At 42.6% G+C, this 24,861-nt stretch overlaps 1 protein-coding gene across 4 annotated transcripts in view; it reads right to left on the bottom strand.

The window, feature by feature from the left end:
• Positions 1 to 21,316, bottom strand: part of Pcmt1 (protein-L-isoaspartate (D-aspartate) O-methyltransferase) — a 31,341-nt gene extending 10,025 nt beyond the window's left edge. Inside the window, exons 1-4 of one of the 4 annotated variants that reach the window (XM_041680069.1) lie at positions 20,732 to 21,307; positions 7,623 to 7,727; positions 6,075 to 6,106; positions 1,482 to 1,586 (exon numbers count right to left, since the gene is read on the bottom strand). In XM_041680069.1, coding sequence (XP_041536003.1) covers positions 1,482 to 1,586; positions 6,075 to 6,106; positions 7,623 to 7,727; positions 20,732 to 20,960 — 471 coding nt within the window. In that variant the 5' untranslated portion in view covers positions 20,961 to 21,307. Of the gene's footprint in view, positions 1 to 1,481; positions 1,587 to 6,074; positions 6,107 to 7,622; positions 7,728 to 20,731 lie in introns of all 4 variants that reach the window. The other 3 variants (XM_041680070.1, XM_041680071.1, XM_041680073.1) reach the window with 3 other exon arrangements.
• Positions 21,317 to 24,861: the final 3,545 nt, after the last annotated feature.

Here is a 24,861-nt window from a genome sequence, read left to right as displayed (position 1 = left end):
CACTAATCTTAAATATTTAACAAATGGCAAGAAAAAAATTTAGACAAAATTCTTATCTCTATAGAATTACACTGCAGGATCTACTGCACATCTAGACAGAGCACACATCTCACGTTACATAGACCAGGACCTCTCTGGACACAGAGTTCCTCATAACCAACCTGCCAGGACTCTGAGCACAGATGAACGGTCACTCCAAGTGCTTTAGTGAACCCCTGCTTACACTCTGGACAGCTTCATCAGATAAGCCTCTTTGCTAAACACTGAGGTACAGTAAGCAAGCCAGCACCTCACCTTTTTCTAAGGAAAAGCTCTTAGGAAACATGTAAGACAGCCTAAAACCAGGCCAGCTTCATTCTCTTCTGTCAGATGAGAACTCAGCAGAACTGGGCTGCCATGTTGGGGTCACGTAGGGTCACCCTGGACTACACAAGACTGAATCTGTCTAAATGAGAAGTTCACACAAAGGTGATCCCAGCACTTGGGATCATATGTCTTTAATCACAGCACTAGGAAGGTGGAGAAAGGAATATAAGGTGGGAGGAGACAGGAGCTCAGGCAGTCTGAGGTTTGGTGGAGACAGATGCAGTCTGGACATACAGTCTGAGAACAGGATCACCCCTTCAGTCTGAGCACTGGTAAAGGTAAAAGAACTCTCTAGTGACTGGCCTCTCTGCATCTCTGATCTTCAGCATTAACCCCTATATCTGACTCCGGGTTTTTATTATTAAGATCAACTAGACTGGCCTCTCTGCTTCTCTGATCTTCAGCATTAACCCCTATATCTGACTCCGGGTTTTTATTATTAAGATCAACTAGACTGGCCTCTCTGCTTCTCTGATCTTCAGCATTAACCCCTATATCTGACTCCGGGTTTTTATTATTAAGATCAACTAGACTGGCCTCTCTGCTTCTCTGATCCTCAGCATTAACCCCTATATCTGACTCCGGGTTTTTATTATTAAGATCAACTAGACTGGCCTCTCTGCTTCTCTGATCCTCAGCATTAACCCCTATATCTGACTCCGGGTTTTTATTATTAAGACCAGCTAGAATTCGTGCTACACCGCCCAGCTACGTCTGGCTTTCTACCTCCAGCTACATAAGAACCCAGGGAAGCCCCTAGGCTTTTCCAGTAGACAACTTAAATAAATTCTCTTTGAGTTCTACAGTTTTGGGTTTAAGTGTTCCAGTTCCATCACTTGCAACTATAATCCTACTTTTTGTTGTTGTTGTTTTTTTTTTTTTTTTGAGACAGGTTTCTCTGTGTAACTCTGGTTGTCCTGGAACTTGCTTGGTAGTCCAGGCTGGCCAGAACTCAGAGATCCGCCTGCCTTCTGGGTGCGTGCACACCTCTACCTGGTTTAAATTACCAAATTAATATAACAAAACAAAGATTAAAAAACTACTAGTAAGAAGAAACGATAGCTAATCATGTAATATATTTCTATTAGGCTCACGAGGGAGATTAAAGTTCTTACCATCCGTGCAAAACATGCAGTGAGGATTCCGCTTCCAGACCCTACATCAAGGGCTTTAGCACCTTCATGTAACTGGTCAAACAGAAGTTCTAGTGCATATGCATGCTGCCAAAAGAAAATTAACCAAATGTTCACTTCTTCTTGAAGCCCATACATCACCTCATGTAAGTAGTTGGCAACTTTCTACTGAAGTTTCTACTACTAAACTATATTCAGGTATGAATGCATTATAACAAATATCAGTATTGAAGAGATTTAAGGTAGCTTCAATCTTTTATAACAAAAAATGTAATAAAGTTACTAAATATAGCTGTAATAATAACAATAAGTCATATAAAGTTCTGGGTGTGGTGTTGCACACCTTTAATCCTAGCACTCAGGAGGCAGAAGTCAACCTGGATGATCCAGGAATAGCCTGGATCATTTTTATTTATATAATTTTAATGGTCTGCATAAACAGTTTTACAATCAGATTTGTTCCTGTAAGTTTCTAAAAATGGTTATAATAATTACTAATTTGTTCCTTTACTTCTTTCCCCTTCCATCTTTCCCACTGGTAACTACTACCTATTTGATCTATAGCTCTAATGTTAGAAGCGTAAGCAGTGTTGCAAGCTACAAAGGAAGTTTCCTAACTCGGCAACCTACAGTAGAACAGTATGCTCAGTTGGCAGCATTTGCGGTTACAGCGTCATGCAGGGTGAGAGACAGTTTGGTCTTTATTGGTTAACATTTACATCTGGTAGGATCTGGGTTCCTACAATCAACTCACCAGCCAAAGCTGGATCAATTCATTCTACACTCTGTACCATTCCCTCTCCTCTGGGGATATACCAGGTTTTTCCTTTTATCCTATAAGCAACATAACTTAGAAACTTACTCTTATTGGTTGGCACCGTTTATCTCTTGTTCTTATGCCCTTCTCTCCACTTCTTAGGATATTGGCACAGCTATCAAACAACTGTGGGCTTCTATGATTCTGCTTCAATCCCTGTCTCTATACTCTTCCCATTAACTCCTGATACCATCTATTTATTAGCATTTCTCCTAGACTCTTGTGGTTAAACTCATTCTCTCCACAAGTTATGCAAATTTGTAATATTAAATTTCATGAACTACTGTGACTCTTCCAGGCTAGTTACAGGGGGCATTGGAAAGGCAACATCCTGTTCTTAAGTCTGAACTCATGGTCACACCTGAAACATTAAAGGCTTTAGGGGCTGAATTAGGTGCACTGTGTGTGTGTGTGTGTGTGTGTTTGTGTATATATATATATATTTTTTTTTTTGGTTTTTTCGAGACAGGGTTTCTCTGTGGTTTTGGAGCCTGTCCTGGAACTAGCTCTTGTAGATCAGGCTGGTCTCGAACTCCCAGAGATCCGCCTACCTCTGCCTCCCAAGTGCTGGGATTAAAGGCGTGCGCCACCACCGCCCGGCTTCCACTGTATATTTTTAACATCTCTGGCTCACTCAGAGAGTCACCAGGGGAAGTTTTCCACTGTAATAGCTATTTTACCCTGAGAAAGTGGAACTAAAGGTCACCAGCAGTGTGGCCAGCATAATGAAAGCAAGGAGAGCAGATAGCACTTATGCCCCCGGGGTCAGGCCCAGAATTATGCAGTGAACTATCCACAGGCTTTGCCAAATGGGTCAGGGTCTCTCTAGGGCCTTGCCACAAGCAGATCTTGTTCGTGCTATTGTCAGGCCTTGTTCCCTTAAGTCACATGGCTCCTGCCACCCCAAAAATCTTAGAATTATCTGGCCCCTCATTTCGGAGGCAGAGGCAGAAGGATCTCTGTGAGTTCAAGGCCAACCTGGTCTACAAAGCAAATTACAGGACAGCCAAGATTGTTACACAGAGAAACCCTGCCTCAAAAAAAAAAAAAAGAATTATCTGTATGTTATGTTAAATTCTCCGACCCCCCCCCCCCCACACTCCACTCCCGGCCCTAAAACAGGGCTTCTCTGTATAGCTGTGGAGCCTGACCTGGAACTTGCTCTGTAGACTAGGCTAGCCTTGAACTCACAGAGATCCACCTGCCTCTGCTTCCTGAGTGCTTGAATTAAAGCTGGGTGCCACCACCAGGCTTTTCGGGTTTTTTTTTTTTTTTTAATAAAAATAGTTTTTAAAAAGTAACTAAGGTGTGTGTGTGTGTGTGTGTGTGTGGCCATATGGCCTTCCAAACACAATTTTACTGTTGCAATATACACACACACATGAATATAACTACCAGTTTCCTCTTTCCAATGTAAAGTATTACCAATTTTGATCTCTAGCAACCTGACTGATGAAAAATGGCCCTTTACTAATATTAATTTGAAATATACTAATTTCCATGAAATAACTTTTATTTATTAATCAATAATACTGCATTTCTTTCTCAAAAAACTATCAATCTTGTCCTTTATTTTTCTTTGGGACTTTTCTTCTACTAATTTCAAAGATGCTCATAAAAAGATGCTCATGTATTTTTATGAATACTTATTGAATTTTTCTATTTTGTCATACATAAGTATTTCTTAGCTTTTTTCATTTTAGCTTAGTTTCTAGCATTTTTCTCTACAACCCCATCCCCCTTTTTGAGTTAGAGTCCTACTATCTAGCTCAAGATGACCTTGTATGATGGTTTGAAAGAAAATGGAACCCAAAGGGAGTGGCACTATTAGGAGGAGCGGATTGGCTGGAGTACTTGTGGTCTTGTTGGAGGAAGTATGTCACTGTGGAGGCAGGCTTTGCGGTGGTCTCATATATGCTCAAGCCATACCCAGTGGCTTTCTATTGCCTACCTATCAAGATGTAAGAATTCTCGGCACCTTCTCCACTACTACGTCTGCCTGCACACCTCCATACTTCCAGCTGCCATGATCCCTACCATGTTGATAATGGACTGAACCTCCGAACTGTAAGGGAGCCAACCCCATTTAAATGTTTTCTTTATAAGAGGTGCCATGGTCACGGTGTCTCCACAACAATAGAAACCCTAAGATACCTGTCACTACTGGCACCAAACTCACAATTCTCCTGCCTCAACCTCCCAAGGGTGTGCACTACCATATCCAACTCTAAAAGCCCTATGTTTTTGAATTACAAGACATATTTAGGGCAGCTAAGATGGCTCAGCAGATAAAAACGCTTGATGCCAAGCCTGACAACCTGAATTCAAACTCCAAGACCTACATGGTAAGAGGTGAGATAAGATCTATAAAAGTTGTTCTTGACCCTCCATATGCCCTTCCACACACCCTAAAGAAATAAATAATGTGAGCGGGGCGGTGGTGGCACACGCCTTTAATCCCAACACTCGGGAGGCAGAGACAGGTGGATCTCTGAGTTCGAAGCCAGCCTGGTCTACAAGAGCTAGTTACAGGACAGGCACCAAAACTACAGAGAAATCTTGTCTTGAAAAAAAACAAACAAAACAAAAAAGAAATAAATAATGTAATAAAAGCATCTTTTAAAAAGATATACCATGAATTTCTGCTTATTTGGCTTCTATATCTTTGTAATGCTTTATATTCTATTTTTGTAAGTATTTTTCTTCTAGTATTTTCAGTATATTATAAATACATATGTGGTAACAGAATTGAGAAGTAAGCTTACACATGAGCTTTTCCTACCCAAATACTTTAAAAGAATCAGAAAGCTACTATTTTCTTCACCAAAATCCAATGCAGTACCAATTCAAGAAACTAATACTTAAAACTAATACTTACAAACAAGAAAATTTCCAGTCGATCAAAAAACCAGATCTTAAACAGGTCTTTCCAAAGTCACGTCTTTACACCTGCTGTCCATCACTACTCCCTAATGGCTTTCCAAACCAACTGTGAGAGCTGAAGATCCCCAGAGCATGGTGCTGTAGCTACTTCTGGAGTCAGAGCACTCCCACTGGAGGAGAGGAAGCTCTGGGAACTCTGGGAGCTCAGATGGACAGTGGGCTGCTTCCCTCTGCTCAGGGTCAGATGATCTGTTGACAATTTGGGGTGATGTGTCCGACAGAATTTCCTGAAGATCATGCAGGGTTCCTACCTGTGGCTTTTGGACATTATGACCCATGATGGAGTGGCTCTTGCAGTGACACAGTGGCCTGTGAGTCACCAGGCTCCTCTAAGTCTCTGTTACCCCAATAAGCTCATTGGCTTACCAAGTTGGCTGGCTGGAACTGTCTCCTGGTCTACTGTAGGTGCCCAGCTACAGTGAATAGACATCAGTTCACACCATCCCAGGAAAAATCACACAGGATAAGCCTCTGAATTACAGACAACACTCTCTCCTTTACTTAGCTTTTTGCTAGGTTCAATTTCTCTGTCACAGGTGCTAACAACAGACACTGAAACCTTTAATGATGGCAGCTTCTTCTAAATACCAAGGAGAGTTCTTCTAAATACCAAGTATAAAATAAGCTGTTTGGCCCGGCATGTTAGTGCACACCTTTAATCCCAGCACTTGGGAGTTAGAAGCAGAGACAACTAACTCTCTGTGAGTTTGGGGCCGGCCTGATCTATACAGTAAGACACTGTCTCAAAACGAAAGAAAAGAAATGGTCACTCCAGTAAATGTGCCTGCGCATGGTCAAGTGTAGGGTTAACTCACCATGTGAGGGGCGCTAATGGTAGCTTGGAAGCCTACAAAACAAGAAGAGAATGTTGACACACTCAGCTACAAAAACACACCATATAATGCACACAGCTCCTTTTCTAATAATAGCCAAACATTGTTTTTCACATTTTTTCCCAGTTTTTATAATCTTAAAGCAAAATTTGTTAGAAAACTGATGTAAGGTAGAAGTTAGAAAATACAACCCTATCAAAGGCTACTGCGCTCATCTAGTAAACCCACTCCTCTACTGCTAAAGACACCTTCTGCGTGGTTGGCCAACAGAAAAAGATACTCCACCAGCACCACTGCTGTTGTCTGAGACAAGGTCTCACACAGCCAAGGCTAGTCTGGACTGGCCTGGACACCTGATCCTCCTACCTTCACCCCCCAAGTGCCCAGTTTACAAGCATGTCCCAACCATGCCAGCTTGGGTCCTTTGCTCCTTCCCTTTTTGAGAGGATCTCCGAATAAGCCTAGGCAGGCCTTGAGATCAGCCTTTTCCTGCCTTAGCCTCCCAAGTATCTGGATTACAGGCTTGTACCAGGAAGGCTTTCAACACACTGAGAACTGGTAAATTACTTCTCACTCATTCTCTTCAGATTTCATAATTATAGTAAGTATGAGAAATCTTAGCAGAATACTAGTTTTACACTTCAGACAACACTTTAAAAAGTCAGATAACCAGTTTAAGAGATTTGCTCCTCTGTTGCTGCCCATGGTTAAATCACTGTCTTGTGCTGGTTTTTTAGCCCATGTTTTCTTTCCTTTTGGTGTCACATTCTCAAGATTTATTTACCTGCTTCTGCCTCTGAAGCAGTTTTCACTGAGCGGTGGTAGCAGGTGCCTTGGGGTTCAGAAGCTCCCCAGGATCTTCTTGCTGACTGTCACAGTGCTTCAAAAGAAGACATGGCAGCTGGCCCACAGAATCCTGAGGCACTTCTAAGCCTCAAAGGCGCCCACTGCCAAGGCTCAGCAGCTCAGCAAAACCTGCTTCAGGACAAGGAGTTAAATACGGAACTTTCTAAAGACAAAGGAAAGGCAAAGCATCGGGCCCAGAGAAACAGAAAAGTCAATAATGACTTACTTATTCCCTTTAAATAGTGATTTCAAAAATCAATGCTAATATGCAAATTCAAAATTAAGGATCCTCAATAAAACTTGGCACTCAGCTAAAACTTAGGTTTTCATTAAAGTTTTGTTTTTCCTTAAAAAAAAAAATCCCCCAACTTCCTGATTCACATAATATATTTTTAAAGATATAGAAAAAGATGCATTTTGTTACAAAGGGTATTTTGGAATTATTAAAATTGAGCAACAAAATTTCAATTAGTGGGGCTATAATTCACATCTGTATACTACACACACCTTTAATCCCGGCACTCAGGAGGCAGAGACAGGCGGATCTCTGAGAGTTTGAGGCCAGCTTGGTCTACAGAGTGAGTTCCAGGACAGCCAGAAATACACAGAGAAATCCTGTCTTGAGAAAAAAAAATTACAGAGTAACTCATGGAAAACACAACTTTTCAGAAATATAAAGCTTACCTATTGATTGTGGAGAATCCATATAAGGGTTAGATTTTGCATAGTGGGAGCGGTCTGTAGCCAGCATCACTTCAAATACTTTATCTGTCTTGATGATTCCATTTTCTGAAATGAATGAGACAGATTATTTTAAGCAGATATGACATCAGATGTATTTCCGAATCACTCTGGCTACACTGCAGAGCACAGACTGAAGCAGGCAAGGCCAGAAGTTGGCCACGATGCAGGCACAGGTCACTTGGCTCTAATGATAGCAGTCAGAATGGAGAAAACGAGAAGGGTTTCAGTTACATCCAGTAATGTATACTGAACTGGAGTGGAAGTGGGGTAACAGGTGAGGTGACAGTCACCTGATGATATGAGAAGACCTGGAAAGGAATCAGGATTAACCGAGCTATGGGTCACACAAGTAGGAGTATTCAGCAGTCAAGACACACGAAGCTGAGGTTCAGCATCAAGTACTAGGTTTGACATTATAAATAGCTTTTTCTTTTCTTTTTTTGAGACAGGGTTTCTCTATCTAGCCATAGCTGACCCAGGACTCACTCTGTAAACCTGGTTGGCATCAAACTCACAGAAATCTGCCTGGGATTAAAGGTGTGCATTATCACTACCTGGCCTATAAATAGCTACCTTAAAAATGAGACCAGTAAAAGCAACACAAGTAGCTTAACTATTTATGCAAACTAATGTCATTTATTCATCAATTGTGGAACTTTCAATTTTGGAAAATTAATGATGGTCATACAGCTATTCAAAAAAGTCAACACAATAAAACCCTAAACCTGATATCAAGAAGCAGCAGAAACAAAGCCAACATGACCTGCAGCATCACTCTCAGAAAGAGAGTACAAAAGAAAAAGGAAGCAAAAGACACAGATTAAGCACTGATGAAATCATTCCCCCAAAAGGAAGTACAGTGCTAAGTACTATGGGAGACAACGAGGCCTTGTGCTCCCAGATGAGCACCAGGGGAACCCGAAATGTTATCACAGAGTCCATCCTTCGAGGGAAGGATTGCTAATACCTGTTAACCTCCCAGAAGGCTGCAACAATATGCCTTCCAGCCTAGTGACCTTTGCAATATCTGCATGCCCAGAGACTTTTCTGGCACCTGACCCTCCTCCAGGCCCTTATTATCGCAAGCTTGTTTTTCTCAGTCAATCTACAGACCCTATCTTTATGGACTTTACAAAGGGTTTTACTGTAATCATGTCTGATTTGTATTCAGCTTACTTTGTTCCTCGAGGAGATTCATGTATGCTTTGATCTGCATGAAAGATTGAGTTAATTATAATCAGAATAATTTTCATCAAACTGTGCCTGTCTTGGAAACCCAAATATAAAACAAAACAACCAACGAAACAAAAATCTACACCTAAATGTAAGAGCCACAAGAAGATCTTCATAGAAGACAAGACAATGAAGGGCTGGAGAGATGGGTCAGTGCATAAGAGCTCTGGCTGCTCTTGCAGAAAACCAGTTCTATTCCTAGCACCCACATGGTTGGGTTCCTTGGAGATCTAATGCCCTTGGCTCACCTCTGTAGGCACAGGCATGCACATGGTGCACATGCATGCAAGTAAAACACTCAAAACACATAAATCTAAAAAACGAAATGTCTAAAAAGAAAAAAATTGGCTAAGTAGTCAAAACTTTAGATCTGATGATGGATTCTTAGATATCACAACAAAAGCATCAAAACTAAAAAGCAATTGTGTTTCAAAAGACCTGACAATAATTATAAATCATTTATCTGAGAAGTCTTAGCGAGGTGTGGTGGCATTTGGGAGGTGGAGAGGCAAAAGGGTAACAAGTTCAAGGTCATCTGCTGCGGCACTGTGAAGCAGAGTGATGTGAGACCCTAGGAGAACTCTAGTGACAGTACTAAAAGCAGTCAGAGCTGGGGATTCTACTCAGTAGCAGAGGACTTACCTAGCATGCCTCAAGGTCCTAGGATCAGTCTCTGATTCTATCAAAAATAAAACCCAGAAGGTTTGTAAAAGATTACATGAGGGCTTAGCTCCACAGTACAGAGCAAACACTACTATTGCAGAGGGCCCGCATTTGATTCCCAGCGCCTGGATCAGGAAGTGTATAACCACCTGTAACTCTAGCTCTGGGAACCCAAAGCCTCTGGCTTCCTGAGGCACCTATACTCATATGCATATAACCCTCTTCTACACAAAATAATTTTTTAAAAAATTAATCTGAAAAAAAAGTTGAAAAAAAGACCCAATTTTTAAAAGATGTAAATCTAACTAGGCATTTCTCCAAAGATACACATAATACATGAAAATATGCCAATCATCACTAGTCACCAGAAAAATACAATTTTGTTTTGCTTTGTTTTTTGAGATAGGATTTTGTTGTGTACAGCTCTGGCTGTCCTGGCTTTGCAGATCAGGCTGGCCTCGAGCTCACAGAGATTGACCTGCCTCTGCCTCCCAAGTGCTAGGATTAAAGGCATGCGCCACCACACCCCATCTTGAAAATACAAATTTTAACCACCATGAAACACCATTTGTCACTCACTAAGATGATGACAATAAAAAGCAAGATAAGAAGCCAAAGTCAGTAGCAACACTTGTAGTTATTTTTGGTACATACACACACACATATATGTCATATGTATGTATGTATGTGTGTATGTATGTATGTATATATCTCCACCATTGCAAGGAAGTATTTCTATCAAATATAACTGATTTGTCTTTAGAGGTGCAAAAAAAAGTAATGTGCTGTTTTATTTGCATGTACAGCCTAATTAGAGGCTAAACATCCAATTATCATCAACCTATTGAAACAATGACCAGCTTTTGAAACACCCTTACGTAATCTGCTTGTAACCTCAGGATACAGGGACCCTCACTAATCAACTATAAAAATGGCTATTGTGGATCCAAATATGTAGCCAATCCAAATAAGATCTTATTAGGGTTTTAACAGAATTTAAATTATAAGCCACATTTTAAAGTTGGAAAAACTAAGGGCCATATTAAGAATGGATACATTTTTCTTTCAAACTTAGGGTGCAGAAAGGGACAGAGGGTGAATCAAATTTAAGAGGAAAAAAAACCCACAAAAATATTACACAAGAGGTTGGGCATGGTGGTACATGTCTTTAATCCCAGCACTCAGGAGGCAGAGGCAGGCTAATCTCTTTGGGTTTGAGGCTAACCTGTTCTTAGGGTAACATGGTTTCAATTTGTTTACAAAAGTTGATAATATACTTTATTCTAAAAAGAGAGCAAGTCTGTTTTGTCAACTTTAAAAGGAGACCAGGGAACCACCTTGGATATTCTTCTTTAGACAATGTCCACCTTTTTTCTAAGACAGGGTTGATCTCAATCCATCACCAGCCTGGAAGTCACCAAGTGGGCTAGGTGGGCTGGCCACTGAGTCACAGGGATCAATCCACTGTCTCTGCCTTCCTGTGGGATTACGAGCATACATCACCATGCCTGGCTTGTTTTTTTGTTTGGTTTTGGGTTTCTGTGACAGGGTTTCTCTATAGCTTTGGAGCCTGTTCTGGAACTCACTCTGTAGACCAGGCTGGCCTGAAACTCACAGAGATCCACATGCCTCTGTCTCCCTAGTGCTGGGATTAAAGGTGTGCACCATGAATGCCCAGTCTGGCTTGTTTTTTGTTTTTTGTTTTTATTTTTTTTAACTTGGGTTCTGGGGGTTGGGCTCAGTCCCTTGTGCTTGTGAAGCAGGCAGGCACTTTGCCAGCTGAGCTACATCCCCAGCTCCATGGACATTTTTTTTTTTTTTTTTTTTGCTCCAGCCCTGTATGGGCAGGTTTTTAAATAAAATTTTCACTGTGTTGACTAGGGTCTTACCGATTCCTGAGATACACACTGTTCTGATGCAGAACATTTGGCTTATTTTTAATGGCGCTTATCTTTTTTTTTTTAAAGCAACTTATTGGTATTTCTTTTATAGGTATTCTTCTGGCCAAACTACAAGTTTCTCAAATCATTCTGCTCTATTCTTTCTACTCCTACTTCTCGCTATAAATTTGGCTAAAAGCACTTAGCCGGTAAATTCATGACACAGCCTGAATGCCGTTTTTGCTCTGAAATTTCCTCTAAAATATAAACTGGTCTGTTGATTTAAGCTCAGGTTCCCAGTCTCAGGGCATGGATAAAATGTAGTCCAGCTGTTTCCACAGGTTAACAAGGGTGGTGCTTAGCCCAATTGCCAATAGAATCGTTTCCACGGAAACCTCATCTGCACAGTATTTACTGTCTGCACTCTCACCTGTATTCTAGTCCTCTGAGCCTCTACCACAATCACCTGCTAAACTGTGCTTTCAGCATATTAAGCTTTCTGTCTTTTCAGATTGTTTCCATGAACAAATTCCCAGGACTGTTATTGCATTGTTCCAGGTGTAGCTGTAGTCAGTTGCCCTACAACGTAACACCACTTTCTATTAGCCAGCTCTCTCTTGTTACAATAAATACCTAAGATAATTTATGTATGGGTATATTCTGATTCACAGTTTAAGACTTCAATCCATATTTGATTTGCTCTTTTGTTTTGGACCTGTGACAAGACCACTCAAGAATGGATGTCAGTTGGTTCCATTGTACATGGAGGAAGAGCATGATGGTTTTTCAGTACTTGAGAATGCCAAGTTATGGCTGGAGAGATGACTCAGCAATTACTAGCACTTACTGTTCTTGCAGAGGATGGAGGTGTGGGTCCCAGCACCCCGTGGCATCTTACAATGTCTATAACTCTTGTAAGAAAAGATCTGAAATTCTCTTCTACATTACATCAGCACAAGGCACACGATGGTGCCCATACATATATGAACACAAAACACTCAGACATTGAATAAATAAATCGTTTTTTAGTTAATATGATGTAATGGTAGAGATATCCCCTAAGAATACAAAGGAAAACCTAGGAAGTCAGACAATCTGTGGCAGGGTTGGGGGCCCCTGAAAGGAGCCGTGAACTACATAAAAATAATGAAGCTGAGGGAGTGAAGCGTAGACCGCAGTAAAGATTCTAGAACGTCAGAACTGCCAGGAGCAGGGAACACCTGCAAAGAAAACTACAGGCAGTGTATGTCCCTGTAAGAGGCTGAAAGAGTGACAAGACAAGCCCTAGGTGTGGCTACCCAGACCCCTGGCTGTCCACACTTGTTAGGGAGCATCCTGAACACCAGCTACAGAAAGGATTTTATGTTTGCCCTGCTGGGGCACCGGCCTTGGGTTTGTCTGATCCCATCTTTCTATGTCCTCTTGGAACACAAACGTATGCCTTTGCTTGTCCCATTACTGTATTTCAGAAGAATAGGATATATGTTTTTGATTTCTTATAAGGAATCACAGCGAAGTCTGTCTTCTAGAGACTCTGGACTTTTTTTTTTTGAAACAAAATTTCAGGGATTTATTATCTTGTAAATGATCATACAATTTCCTCAGCTCTGAGTAGTTTATGTAGAAATAAACACTAGTAAGAGAGGGTTTAATAATAGCTAAAAATGTACAACAATATTGAAATCAGAAATGTTTTAGACTGTGTGCCATGGATTCAATACTTCTCAGTGAATAAGGAAGTCAATTTACAACCTCCTCAATGGAATTTAAAAAAAAAAAAAGTGAAACAGAAAGATTGGATTAAAAATTCAAAGAAAATGTTTCGGGCAACATTGATTTTTCTTCCCCCCCACAAGAATATTTCAACTATCACTCAAAAGTTCGGTGGCACATTCTTTAGTAGGTCCTTAAGGTAATATATTTAAAATAATTTACAATTTGATTTGATGTTATCTATCTTAAAACACCACCTCAAAATAGATGCTCAAAATAATGCCCGAGACTCCGGGCTTCTAAGCATCGCCAGACACAGTGAAGACCGGGAACTCTTGGAGGACAAAATGTATTTTGTTTTATGAGGTGGATATAGGCCTTGAGGAGCCAAGGGCAGATTGTCATAGTTTAGGTCAACAATTTCCCCCAAAATCTTGGTCCCAGATTGACAACACTGGGAAGTGGTGATCAGTGGGAAGTCTTCAGGTCACTGGTACTGGAAGAACGGTGGGACCCTGGTCTCCTCTCTGTCTCTCACTACCTGGCCATGAACTGAGGGCTCTATTTACCATGTGCTTTGGCCATGATGTGCTGCCTTCACACAAACCCAAAGCAACAGGGCCAAACAGTCATAGACTGAGACCTCCATAACCAACCCCAAACAAACTTTTCCTCTTTTTAACTCATTATCTCAAGAAACCACTAACAGTACTGGGAACCTAACAATGAAGGCACAGCAAAGGGGGTGTCTATGAGACATTTATAGGATACAAGTAAACCTTGGAGAAATGAGGAGGACCAGTATAGGTGTAAATCAGACAGATTCCAAATCCAGTAAAACTTTCCCCAAACTCATTATAATAAATTCCATCTACATCTGAGGATGTAGCTCAACGGTAGAGTACTTGCCTAGCATAGTGAAGAAAGCCTTGATTTTGATTCCCAGCACCAAAAGATGAAGGAGGAGGGTTGTCTCAATAAGAATTACTATCCCAAGCCGGGCGGTGGTGGCGCACGCCTTTAATCCCAGCACTCGGGAGGCAGAGGCAGGCGGATCTCTGTGAGTTCGAGACCAGCCTGGTCTACAAGAGCTAGTGCCAGGACAGGCTCCAAAGCTACAGAGAAACCCTGTCTCGAAAAACTAAAAAACAAAAAACAAAGAATTACTATCCCATTTTATTAGATTATAAGAGTTAATAGCCACTTATGATTTATCTTGCATTTCTTCTCAAGTATCAACAAGCAAACAAAATTTTCATCTTTTACTTCTCATCCAGAATTAGATGAGGTAGACTCAAGATACACTGAGGATATAAAGTCTAAAAGAGCTTGATTTAAAATTGCACTATAATCAAAGAAGCTTATATAACAGCAAGCAAAGACAAAGCAGTTCTCTAAGCACCAGATGTTATTCAAGCATACGTTGTTGTTCTCTATGCCTGTCAGTTTTAGTTGGTCTGTAAAAGTAAACTGTTTCAACATTACTTCCCAAAGGAGAGGGGTTGTTTCTTGGGCTCCTTTTCATCCGTATGTAGAAGTAGGTTAACATCGGCAGTTAGTGTTAAAATGTTTGCCTCTTTGCCTGACTCCTGAAACATACATACTCCGTAAGTATTATGTAATCTTTAAAGCTATTTTAAAATCACACAATCTTGGATATGAAATGTTCCTCTTAGAACTGGTATACATTCAAATCTGATAACAACTCCCTCTGTAGTGTCCCTTACAGTGAAATGGTCAGCCACCCTCTCTCTGCTTTAGTATACCCAGTGACAGAAAGCATTGTTGTTCAAAATAAACTTTTTTTTTCTTTTTTGAAACAGGGTTTCTCGGCCGGGCGATGGTGGCGCACACCTTTAATCCCAGCACTCGGGAGGCAGAGGCAGGCGGATCTCTGTGAGTTCGAGACCAGCCTGGTCTACAAGAGCTAGTTCCAGGACAGGCTCCAAAACCACAGAGAAACCCTGTCTCGAAAAAAAGAAAAAAAAAAAAAGAAACAGGGTTTCTCTATAGCCCTGGCTGTCCTGGAACTCACTCTGTAGACCAGGATGGACTCAACTCAGAGATCTGCCTGTCTCTGTCTCCCAAGAGCTGGGATTAAAGGCATATGCCACCACCACTGGCTTCATGACAAACTTTTGATGGTTAGGGTAGCTCTGCTGAGTTCTTCCTTGTCCGAATCTACCACCTGCTTTACCCTCTTCTACATGTTTCTTCAAGTATTTATTATTCCCTAAAACCATCGCTTTGCTAAATCGGACACCTCAGTCCCATCAAAGTATCATCTAATATGCCAACTCTTTTGCTCTCCATCACACTTGTTCAAAGATCCTTTTACTGTCACCCCTAAAGCACCTCAGTCAGAAAACACAAATACTAGAACAAATATACATAACAACAGTGTAACTTCCTCTTCCTACAGCTTAATTTCCCCTTAAATAGCATGTAAAAGAGCCAACCACCTAGACAGAACAGAACTTCCTGTGACAGAGGGTATGTTGTATATCTATACTTTTCATTTTCATCAGGGCAGCCACTAACTTCATAAAGTTATCAAGGCCCTGAAACATGGCTGGTATAACTACAGAACTGAACATTTAATTTAGTTTTTACTTAAGTTAATATAAGTAGATACACACTGATTTTTTTTTTCTTGGTATGGTACAGGGAACTAAATTCTGGATCTCATGTATGCCAGATGAAAACTCTACCATCTTAGAGTTCTCAGTAACAACATCCTCAGGCCACCTAATAATAAAATTTAACTATTATCCTATGTATACACCATGAGTTACTTACTATCTGTTAAGTTAGTTAAACTAACTTGAGATGGCTCAATGGGTAAAAGTGCTTACTGACATGCCTGATGATCTGAATTTGATGCCTGGAACCATGTAAAGGTGGAAGGCAAGAACTGACTCTATAAAGTGTACACACACACAAATAGCTCCAATTTCTTAGGCTCGTATGAGCTGGTTATGTGCTAATGTACACATAAAGAGTAAAAGGGAGGGAGGGGGGGAAGAAGGAAGGAAGGAAGGAAGTCATTTGCAAAAGTAAACAAGCTGGGCCAGCATGGCTACAGACCAGGAAACCTGGTACTCAGGAAGCACATTTGCAAGCACCTTAAGTTTGAGGCCATCCTAGCCTTACAGTGTGTTCACAAGATCCCACCTCAAAAAAGAGAGCTATGCATACAGTCCAGTGGTCTAGCACTTGCTTAGCATGCATGAGGCCCTAGAGTCCCCAGCACAAGGGGGAAATGATGGTACTTCAGAAGGACAGACATGAGGATGAAAAGTTCAGTGTCATTCTCAACTACACAGAAGGTGAGGACAGTCTAGGCTACATAAGACAGTTTCAAAACACACAAAAAATAAAATAAAAAATTTAAAAAAACAGAAACAACAACAAAAATAAATGTTTTTAGGATCCAACAACAAAAATTATCATAATCACATATTTAAATATCAATAAAGGTCTCAATTTAGGTATATCATAGCATATCAAATCTGTTCTTTCTCCCAAATAAATTCCTGATCTACTCCTCTCTGCAAAGTCAAACCAAAATCAAATCTGCTGTTCACTCACTCACCCACTCACTCACTCACTCACTCACTTATTTCCAACTCAGGAAATAGCAAACCATCCCAGCTGCCAGGCCTAACACTCTGGGGTCATACTTGACTTGTCTCCAGTCTTTTTCCCACACCTCACATCCAAACCTAGCCCCGTAACTCCACTGTCTGAGCTGTTAGTGCCTCAGCTCCATCCTCGTGGCTGTCTGCCCACATCACCAAACCTTTGCTCAAAGGATATACTAGAGAAACATTCTCTCCTGCAACTGCAAACCCACTGTCCCGTGCTCTGACGATGGTCATCCTACTGTCCCGTGCTCTGACAATAGTACTCTTTACTTAGCTACTTGCTGTAGAAGAAAGCCACAAAAAGGAGTGGGTATTTGTTTCACTCTTCGCTTTATCCCTAATGATTGGCACACTGGAGACCCAGCTCCACTGCATGCAATGCCAAGTGCCTGCAGGCCAGTTATCAACAGGTTGAAGGAGGATGATTGAGTCCAAAAATTCATGGCTAGCTTGTGCAATATAAGGAGACCTGGTCCTGAAAAAATTTATAAATAAATGAATAAAGAGGAAGCATGGAGCTGAAGAAACGGCTCCGCGGTAAGAGTACTTGGCTGCTCTTCTAGAGGACCCAGGTTCTATTCCCAATACTACCATGGAAGCTCAAGACTGCCTGAAACTCCAGTTCCAGGGCTTCTGATACCCTCTACAGACACACATGCAGGAAAAACACCAAAGCACATAAAATAAAAACAAATAAGCAAAAAATAGTAATAAAGAGGAAATATTCATGTATTCACTGGATGATTGATAATCCTACAAACACTGTATTTGGAGCATTCAAGTATTCACTGGGTGAATATTGTATTTGCAAAATGAAACAGTCAAGGATACAAAAGAAACATAAGCAGAAATGACCATACATTAAGGAATTACATAGAATTTTTTTGTTTTGTTTTTACAAATAAAAACAAGTTGAGAAGAGGAGAAAGAGTTGCTCATCTTGTGTTAAGTGGCCAGTGTAGCCACACACCTTTAATCCTAACACTCGGAAGGCAGAGGCAGGCGATCTGTGTGAGTTCGAGGCCAGCCTGGTACACAAAGCAAGTTCCAAGACAGAGTTGTTACAAAGAGAAACCTTGTCTTTAAAAACCAAAAAAAGAAACACTGAAATCCAAGCAAGAAGTGAATGCCCCTTGTAAAACCAAAGCAAAAGAGAAGACTCTGCAAGCCAAGAAGGCACTGCTGAAAGGGGTCCACAGTCACAAAAACTACAGTACCTACCAGAAGCCCAACATACTAGGACTCTGGTGGCAGCCCACTGCCCTGGCAAGAGCACCTGCAGGAGAAACAAGTTTGCCATCATCAACCCAAGCACTGAGTCAGCCACGAAGAGCTCTAAAATGCTGACTTTCTAAAACCTTATTTTAAAATATATAACTGAGGCAGAGACAGGAGGATCTCTTTGAGTTCGAGGCTAGCCTGGTCTACAAGAGCTAGTTTCAGGACAGTCTCCAAAGCTACAGAGAAACCCTATCTCGAAAAATAAAACAAAACAAAAACCAAATAGATAAATATCTATATATAAATATATATAACTGATAAACCTGAAACAGTAGCAGAATCTAGCTTTGCAATCTTCAATTCTCTGCCTCTATAAGTCCCTGGGTTCACAGCTCTACACATGCAACTTAATTTGTCAGAGCCTTTTTTTTTCTTGGTTTTTCAAGACAGGGTTTCTTAGTAGCTATGGAGCCAGTCCTGGAACTCACTCTATAGACCAGGTTGGTCTTGAACTAACAGAGATCCGCCAGCCTCTGTCTCCCCAAGGCCACCACCACCCAGCTTGTTGGTGCCTTTAATCCCAGCACTGGGGAGGCAGAGTCAGGCAGATCACCTCTGAGTTCGAGGCCAGGCTGGACTACAAAGTGAGTTCCAGGACTGCCAGGACTACAGGGATAAACCCTGTCTCAAAAAAAAAAAATTAAAAAAAAATTTTGTTAGCTACAAAATCTCCACTCCTCGTAGCTGAACAAGCTCTGCAGATGATCCAGGACTGGAGGGTAAGCTCAAGGTTTGGAGAAACTGTTGAAACTTACCAAAGAACAGTTACCACAACATAAGCCAACGAATGACAAGAAATGTATCATCACAAACTTAGAGTGTACAAATGATGCATCAACTATAAAAATCAAACAGTACTTCTGTCTTCAAATACAAAAGAAAAAGTAAATACTTTCAATGAATTACAACATTAAAACTAAGCAAACCGGGCTGGAGAGATGGCTCAGAGGTTAAGAGCATTGCCTGCTCTTCCAAAGGTCCTGAGTTCAATTCCCAGCAACCACATGGTGGCTCACAACCATCTGTAATGGGGTCTGGTGCCCTCTTCTGGACTGCAGGCATAACACACAGACAGAATGTTGTATACATAATAAATAAATAAATATTTTTAAAAAAAAAACTAAGCAAACCATGAGTACATTTTGGGGGGGGGGGATTAAAACTGTAACCCCCCGCTTCCAATTCGCAGATCCCTTTACTTCAGTATCAATATGATTTCATTCCTAAGACTTCAATTAAAAGCCCTTCATTTTGTAGCTGACAGGAACTCATGGGAGAGCACTTGTCTAGCATGTCTAAAGTCCCAGGGTTAACTTTGTGGTTAAACAACACAAAACACTAAATATCTACTATTTATTTAGTTATTATTTCTGAACTGCAATGATATATATATTAAGTACCAGACAGTCCTACTTATTTCTCTCATTCATCTTTTTGCTCCCTACAAAGATCTTGGCATATACTGGACAATGAATTGGCATTCCTGGGGAAAAGAATGAGTATTGACTCTGAGAAAATTCTATTTTTTTTTTATGGTTCTAGCCCTCGAGGAGATCACGAATGGAGTTGAAAAATAAGACAAACACATGAAAAGTTTTTCTTTTAAAAAAAAAGTGTAAGAAAATTAAGAACATCACCTGGAAGACTATGATAATTTTTTTTTTTCAAAACTGGTGGGCAAAAGGAACTGTGAATTCTGACTAGAGTGAGATTATGAACTTGTAGTTCGCCTTGGTATCTGAACAACACTCTATTTCAATTTAAAAAGATAAGTGACACAGCATTCATTGCACACTAAAACTATCAACAAAGGGCTACATGACTACAGAGAATGCTAGCTTTTTAAAAAAAAACGTTTCATACACGCTTTTAAAAACCAATGAACGATCCTGAGAAAAAGTACCAACATTTTATATACACCGTGGTCTGCTGGATTCAGGACCTCACAAACGTTCCCAACAAAGTCTCTTAGGAACAGTATGCCCTAACATACCATCCCTCGCCCCCCCGCAAAGAGCCTATACTCTGGACAGCAGCCTGAGAAACTGCTTCCAGCACCCACCCGTAACCCCAATACTTACAACGTCCTCTCCCTCCCCTGGCTGGTATCAGACAGCCGCATCTCCCTCCAAGGGAAAAAACAGAGGGCGGGGGAGGCAGAAGAAACTCGCTCGGGGAAATCTACCGAGGAGGACAGCAAGAGAACCCTCGGACTGAGGGTGGTGTCCCCTCGGTGCCAGCCCAGCCACCCAGAGTACAAGCTCGCACTTCCCCATCCCGAAGTCACGCCCCTCGCCGGTTAGACGGACCGAGGACTCCAGCAACAGCCACGCCACCTGTGCCGCACCCTGTCCCCGCAGCCCGCGAAGAGGAGGCGGCCGTCCCGTCCCACCCGCCGCAGCCCCCCTTGTGGCTCCTCTCCCCTCCCCGTCCACAGTGCCTAGTGACAGGTCCCGGGGGAGGAGACCGCAAACGCACGCCGTCCAGGACTCCCGGTGCAACCGCGCACAGACGCCCTCCAGCCGGCGCAGGGGTGCAGACCGAACGTTCCGGACGGTCACGGGGGGGGGGGGGGACAGCGTCCAGGCCCGGCCCTTCCCCGTGGCCCACGCCGGGCGGGGGTGGCACTTACTGCGGAGGTTGTGGATTAGCTCCGAGTGGCTGGCGCCGCCGGATTTCCAGGCCATCGCGAAGCACACCCGGAGCAGGTACAGAACCACCTTCAGCGCGGCGACGGTCCCCAGCAATTTCCCCAAGAGTGAGACCACCTCCCACACGGTCACCGCCCCGTTGGTGTCCCCGCTCGCGCGGCCGCTGTTACTGCCGTCGCTGCCGCTGCCGCCACTGCGCGCTCCCGGCATCCCCCGCGGCACGCATGCGCTCTGTGACGCCGCGCCGCCCGGGGTGCGGCCGGGCGGGGCCGGAGGCGGGGGAGGCCTGAAGGGGGGCAGCGGGTGGGTGGCGGCCCGGTGACCGTGGCGAGGTCCGGCTAGTCAACGCTGCTGGGTTCCCCTGGCTGAGGCTCGCGACGGCGGGGTGGCGTCCTGCGCGGTGGGACTCGTTCCTGGCTGCGTCCCGGCTGACCCAGCGCGGTGGCGGGATGACAGGTCCTACGTGTGCCGCCGCTTTGGGCTCCGCAGTCGCCGCTCCGTCAGCTGTTGCGAGCCGCGGGTCTGCTCCTATGACCGTCCAGATTGCTAGATAGTGAGCTACCTCCGTCCTGCCTTACCCAACCCGGTGCACTAACATTTAGGCTGGTAGAGTCAAGGCTTCTGGTGATGGGGCCAGAATAATCAATTTATCAGAGCCCGAGAGCAAACGCCTTCTCCAGCGCTAAGTCCACCAGCTTCTGTCAGAAGGACGGTGCTGACTAAGCCTGCTTTAGGGCTCTGGTTTGTTTTCAGCTCTGAAAGCGCAAAATCAAGGTGGAAAGATACAAGGGCTTGGGGTTAGAGATGCTTTTCTAGTTGAGAACAAGACTAGCTGAGAGCTATAAATGGTTACTAAACACCACAATATCTTATGGTGAAAGTGTTATTCTTCCTACCCAAGTGTGAGTCTCAACCGACAAGCCTCACAAGTTACACCTTAGACTGAGCAGTAGCTTTATTCTTTCCATCTCTGCTAGGTTCTGAGAAGTTGACAGGAAACACTGTCTGCTGCTTCCAGAATGTGCTAGCTAAAACTGAGACGCAGCCATCAACTCCAGTAAACTTTTTAGGAAGGAAATGAAGCTATAAGACACCAGTGCTGTGCTATGGCGTCAGGAGCAATTTCCAAATTACAGCGCTTACCAAACTTCGTCACATGAAACACACTCAACCTGCTTCCCATGCGAAATGTCCATTATCTGTTTTCATGGATCCTTTAACTATTAATGTCCGTGTTCTTCAACATTAAGAAGAAAGCAATGCCCGGTAATGGTGACGGAAGCGTTTAATCCCAGCACTTGGGAGGCAGAGGCAGGCAGATCTCCGTGAGTCCGAGGCCAGCGTGGTCTACACCGTGAGTTCCAGGACAACCAGCTTCTACAAGAATAAAGCAGTGAGTTTTAGTTTGTTTCCTGCCCGGCAAACGTTCAGTCTAGACACTCCTTGCCGTTAAGTACTTTCACTTGATGCCCTTTCTTGCATGGGTCATGATGATTACAGCTGAGTTTAATCCAGTCACCTTTTCCCACACCTCAGTCTGTAAGACCCAACCTCAGGTGAGACTGTTCAGAGACTTGATTTTCTCATTTGTGAGTGATTGGTCATTGTCTCATGCAAAACCCATTTCAGTGACTGGCATGTTGTATGGGGGCAGAAATGTCCAGGGTGGGTAACAGTCTTCATAATTCTCATATCATCGCCCCATTTAAAGAAACTGCCATCAGTTTTGAATGTATAAAGGAGAATAGAAGTACCAATAAATGGTCAGTGGTGGGATTAAACATGCCTTTAATCCCAGCATTTGGGAGGCAGAAGCAGGCAAATCTTGGTGAGTTTGAGGCCAGCCTGGTCTACAGAGCGAATTCCGGGACAGGCTCCTAAGATACACGGAGAAACCCTGTCTCAAAACAACAACAAAAACAATACCAATATGTCCTTTCTTGTTGTAATAAGGGCGGCAGGCTACGTTCCTGGCACCCAGCTGCCCGCACGGCTAGCTTTACCCGAAATAATTACACGGAAACTGTATTCTTTTAAACACTGCCTGGCCCATTAGTTTTAACCTCTTATTGGCTAGCTCTTACATATTGATCTAACCCATTTCTAATATTCTGTGTAGCACCACGAGCTGGCTTACCAGGAAAGATCTTAACCTGTGTCTGTCTGGAGTAGGAGAATCATGGCTTCTTTCTCCCAGCATTCTGTTCAGTCTTCTCCGCCTATCTAAATTCTACCCTATCAGAGAGGGCCAAGCAGTTTCTTTATTTAACCAATGAAATCAACACAAAACAGAAGAGTCTCCCCCATCACTTCCTCTTGAATTTTGTAGGATTTACATACTAGTCATGAAATCTATGATTAGAAGAACACCAGTGGGCTGGGAATATGGAAGAGACCTTACCTTCCAAATGAAAGATCTCAGGTTCCCTCCCTGGAACCATCAACAACAGACAACAGTGGCCATTTAATGGTCTGGACTTTCTAGATAATAGTGCTGGGCCTCGTTAGAACAACATTGGCTGAAGGGATCTGGAAAAGGTAGACAAAGGCATTGATCTTTGAAGGTGGGCAGGGTTATGAGAAGTAGTGAACAGTGGAGTGTATTATAGGTGTTACCAACAGCACGGAGGCAACATAGAGGGTTCATAGCCTGGTGAGACAGTTCTCAACAAACACATTATTAATTACATGTATAAGTAAAACTGACTAGGTGTACAGAGCAAGAAAAACAATTAAAACTAAAACCAGAGGGCCTGGAGAGAGGGGCCAGCAGTTACGAGCACTGGTTGTTCTTCCAGAGGACCTGGGTTCAATTCCTAGCACCTGCACGGTGACTGACAAAACCTTTTGTAATTCCAGTTCCAGGGGGATCCTACACTCTCTTCTTACCTCCTGAGCATCAGGCACACATGTGCACATGCATACATGCAGTGCACTATGAAACTAGAGTTCCAGATTCTAGTCCCAGGCTCTTCCAGTGTATGTTAACCTTGGATCAGAAGTGGAGGAAGTTGAAGATACTAAGTTGCTACCTTAGTGAACATACTTTCAGGATAATTTAAGGATTATTTTTCCTGTTGCTGCAGTCCTGACCCAGGACCTGGGATCCTAATCCTGTGCTACACACTTAGCCCTTGCTTAGGAGGTTAAGCATTTCTAAAGGTTTATTTTATGTGTATGAGTGATTTGTGTTGTTTGTTTAAAGGGTCTCACTATATAACTCTGGCTGTTCTGGAACTCATCATGTGTTGTAGGAGCCTGCTTGTTTGGTCACGGCTGCCCAGACTCAAAATAATCACACAGAAATCCGTATTAATAGCAATACTCTTTGGTCAATAGCTTAACGTATTGCTAGCTAGCTCTTACATCTAGAATTAACCCATTTCCATTATTTTATATTATGCCACGGGGTTCGTGACCTACTGGCAAGGTTCCAGCTGGCAGATTGCATCTTTCTCCTCTGGAAGCTCCATAGTGTCTCACTGACTTTGCCTTCTTTCTCCCAGCATTCAGTTTCGTTTTCCCACCTAGCTCTACTCTGCTAAGCCACTGGCCAAAACAGATTATTTATTTATTAACCAATAAGAACAGCACATATACAGAAGGACCTCCCACACCAATTATGTAGGTATGTGTACCACATGTGTACCAGTGGATGTCACAACCACTACATCAGTGTAGGTGCTGGGAACTGTACCCAGGCCCTCTGGAAGAACAGCAAATGCTGCTAGTGGTTGAGTAATCTCTCCAGCCCTGAAGTTTTAAAAACATTTTCTATGTGCAATGAAGTTCAACAAATTGCTTGCAGCTGGTACAAGGTATTTCCTCCTGCAATTTTTTTTTTTAGTCTTAGATTTTTCTCTGACAAGGCTAGAGAGATGACTCAGCAGTTAAATGTATTTGCTGTTCTTCCAGAGGGCTGAAGTTGACTCCTTGGTTCCCACATTGTGATGACTCACACCTGCTTATAACTCCAGTACCAGGATACCCAGAGCCACTCCAGGCACCTGCCCCCATATGCACAGATATGTGGTGTGGGAGGTCCTTCTGTCTATGTGTTGTTTTTATTGGTTAATGAATAAAGAAACTGGCTTGGCCTATAGCATGGGAG

Source organism: Microtus oregoni, unplaced genomic scaffold (genome assembly GCF_018167655.1).
Source record: "Microtus oregoni isolate MIOR12 unplaced genomic scaffold, Mior012 000033F_ref0000390, whole genome shotgun sequence".
Classification (NCBI taxonomy): domain Eukaryota; kingdom Metazoa; phylum Chordata; class Mammalia; order Rodentia; family Cricetidae; genus Microtus; species Microtus oregoni.
Note: the sequence above shows the minus strand (reverse complement) of the source record. Positions and strands in the feature narration are given on the sequence as shown.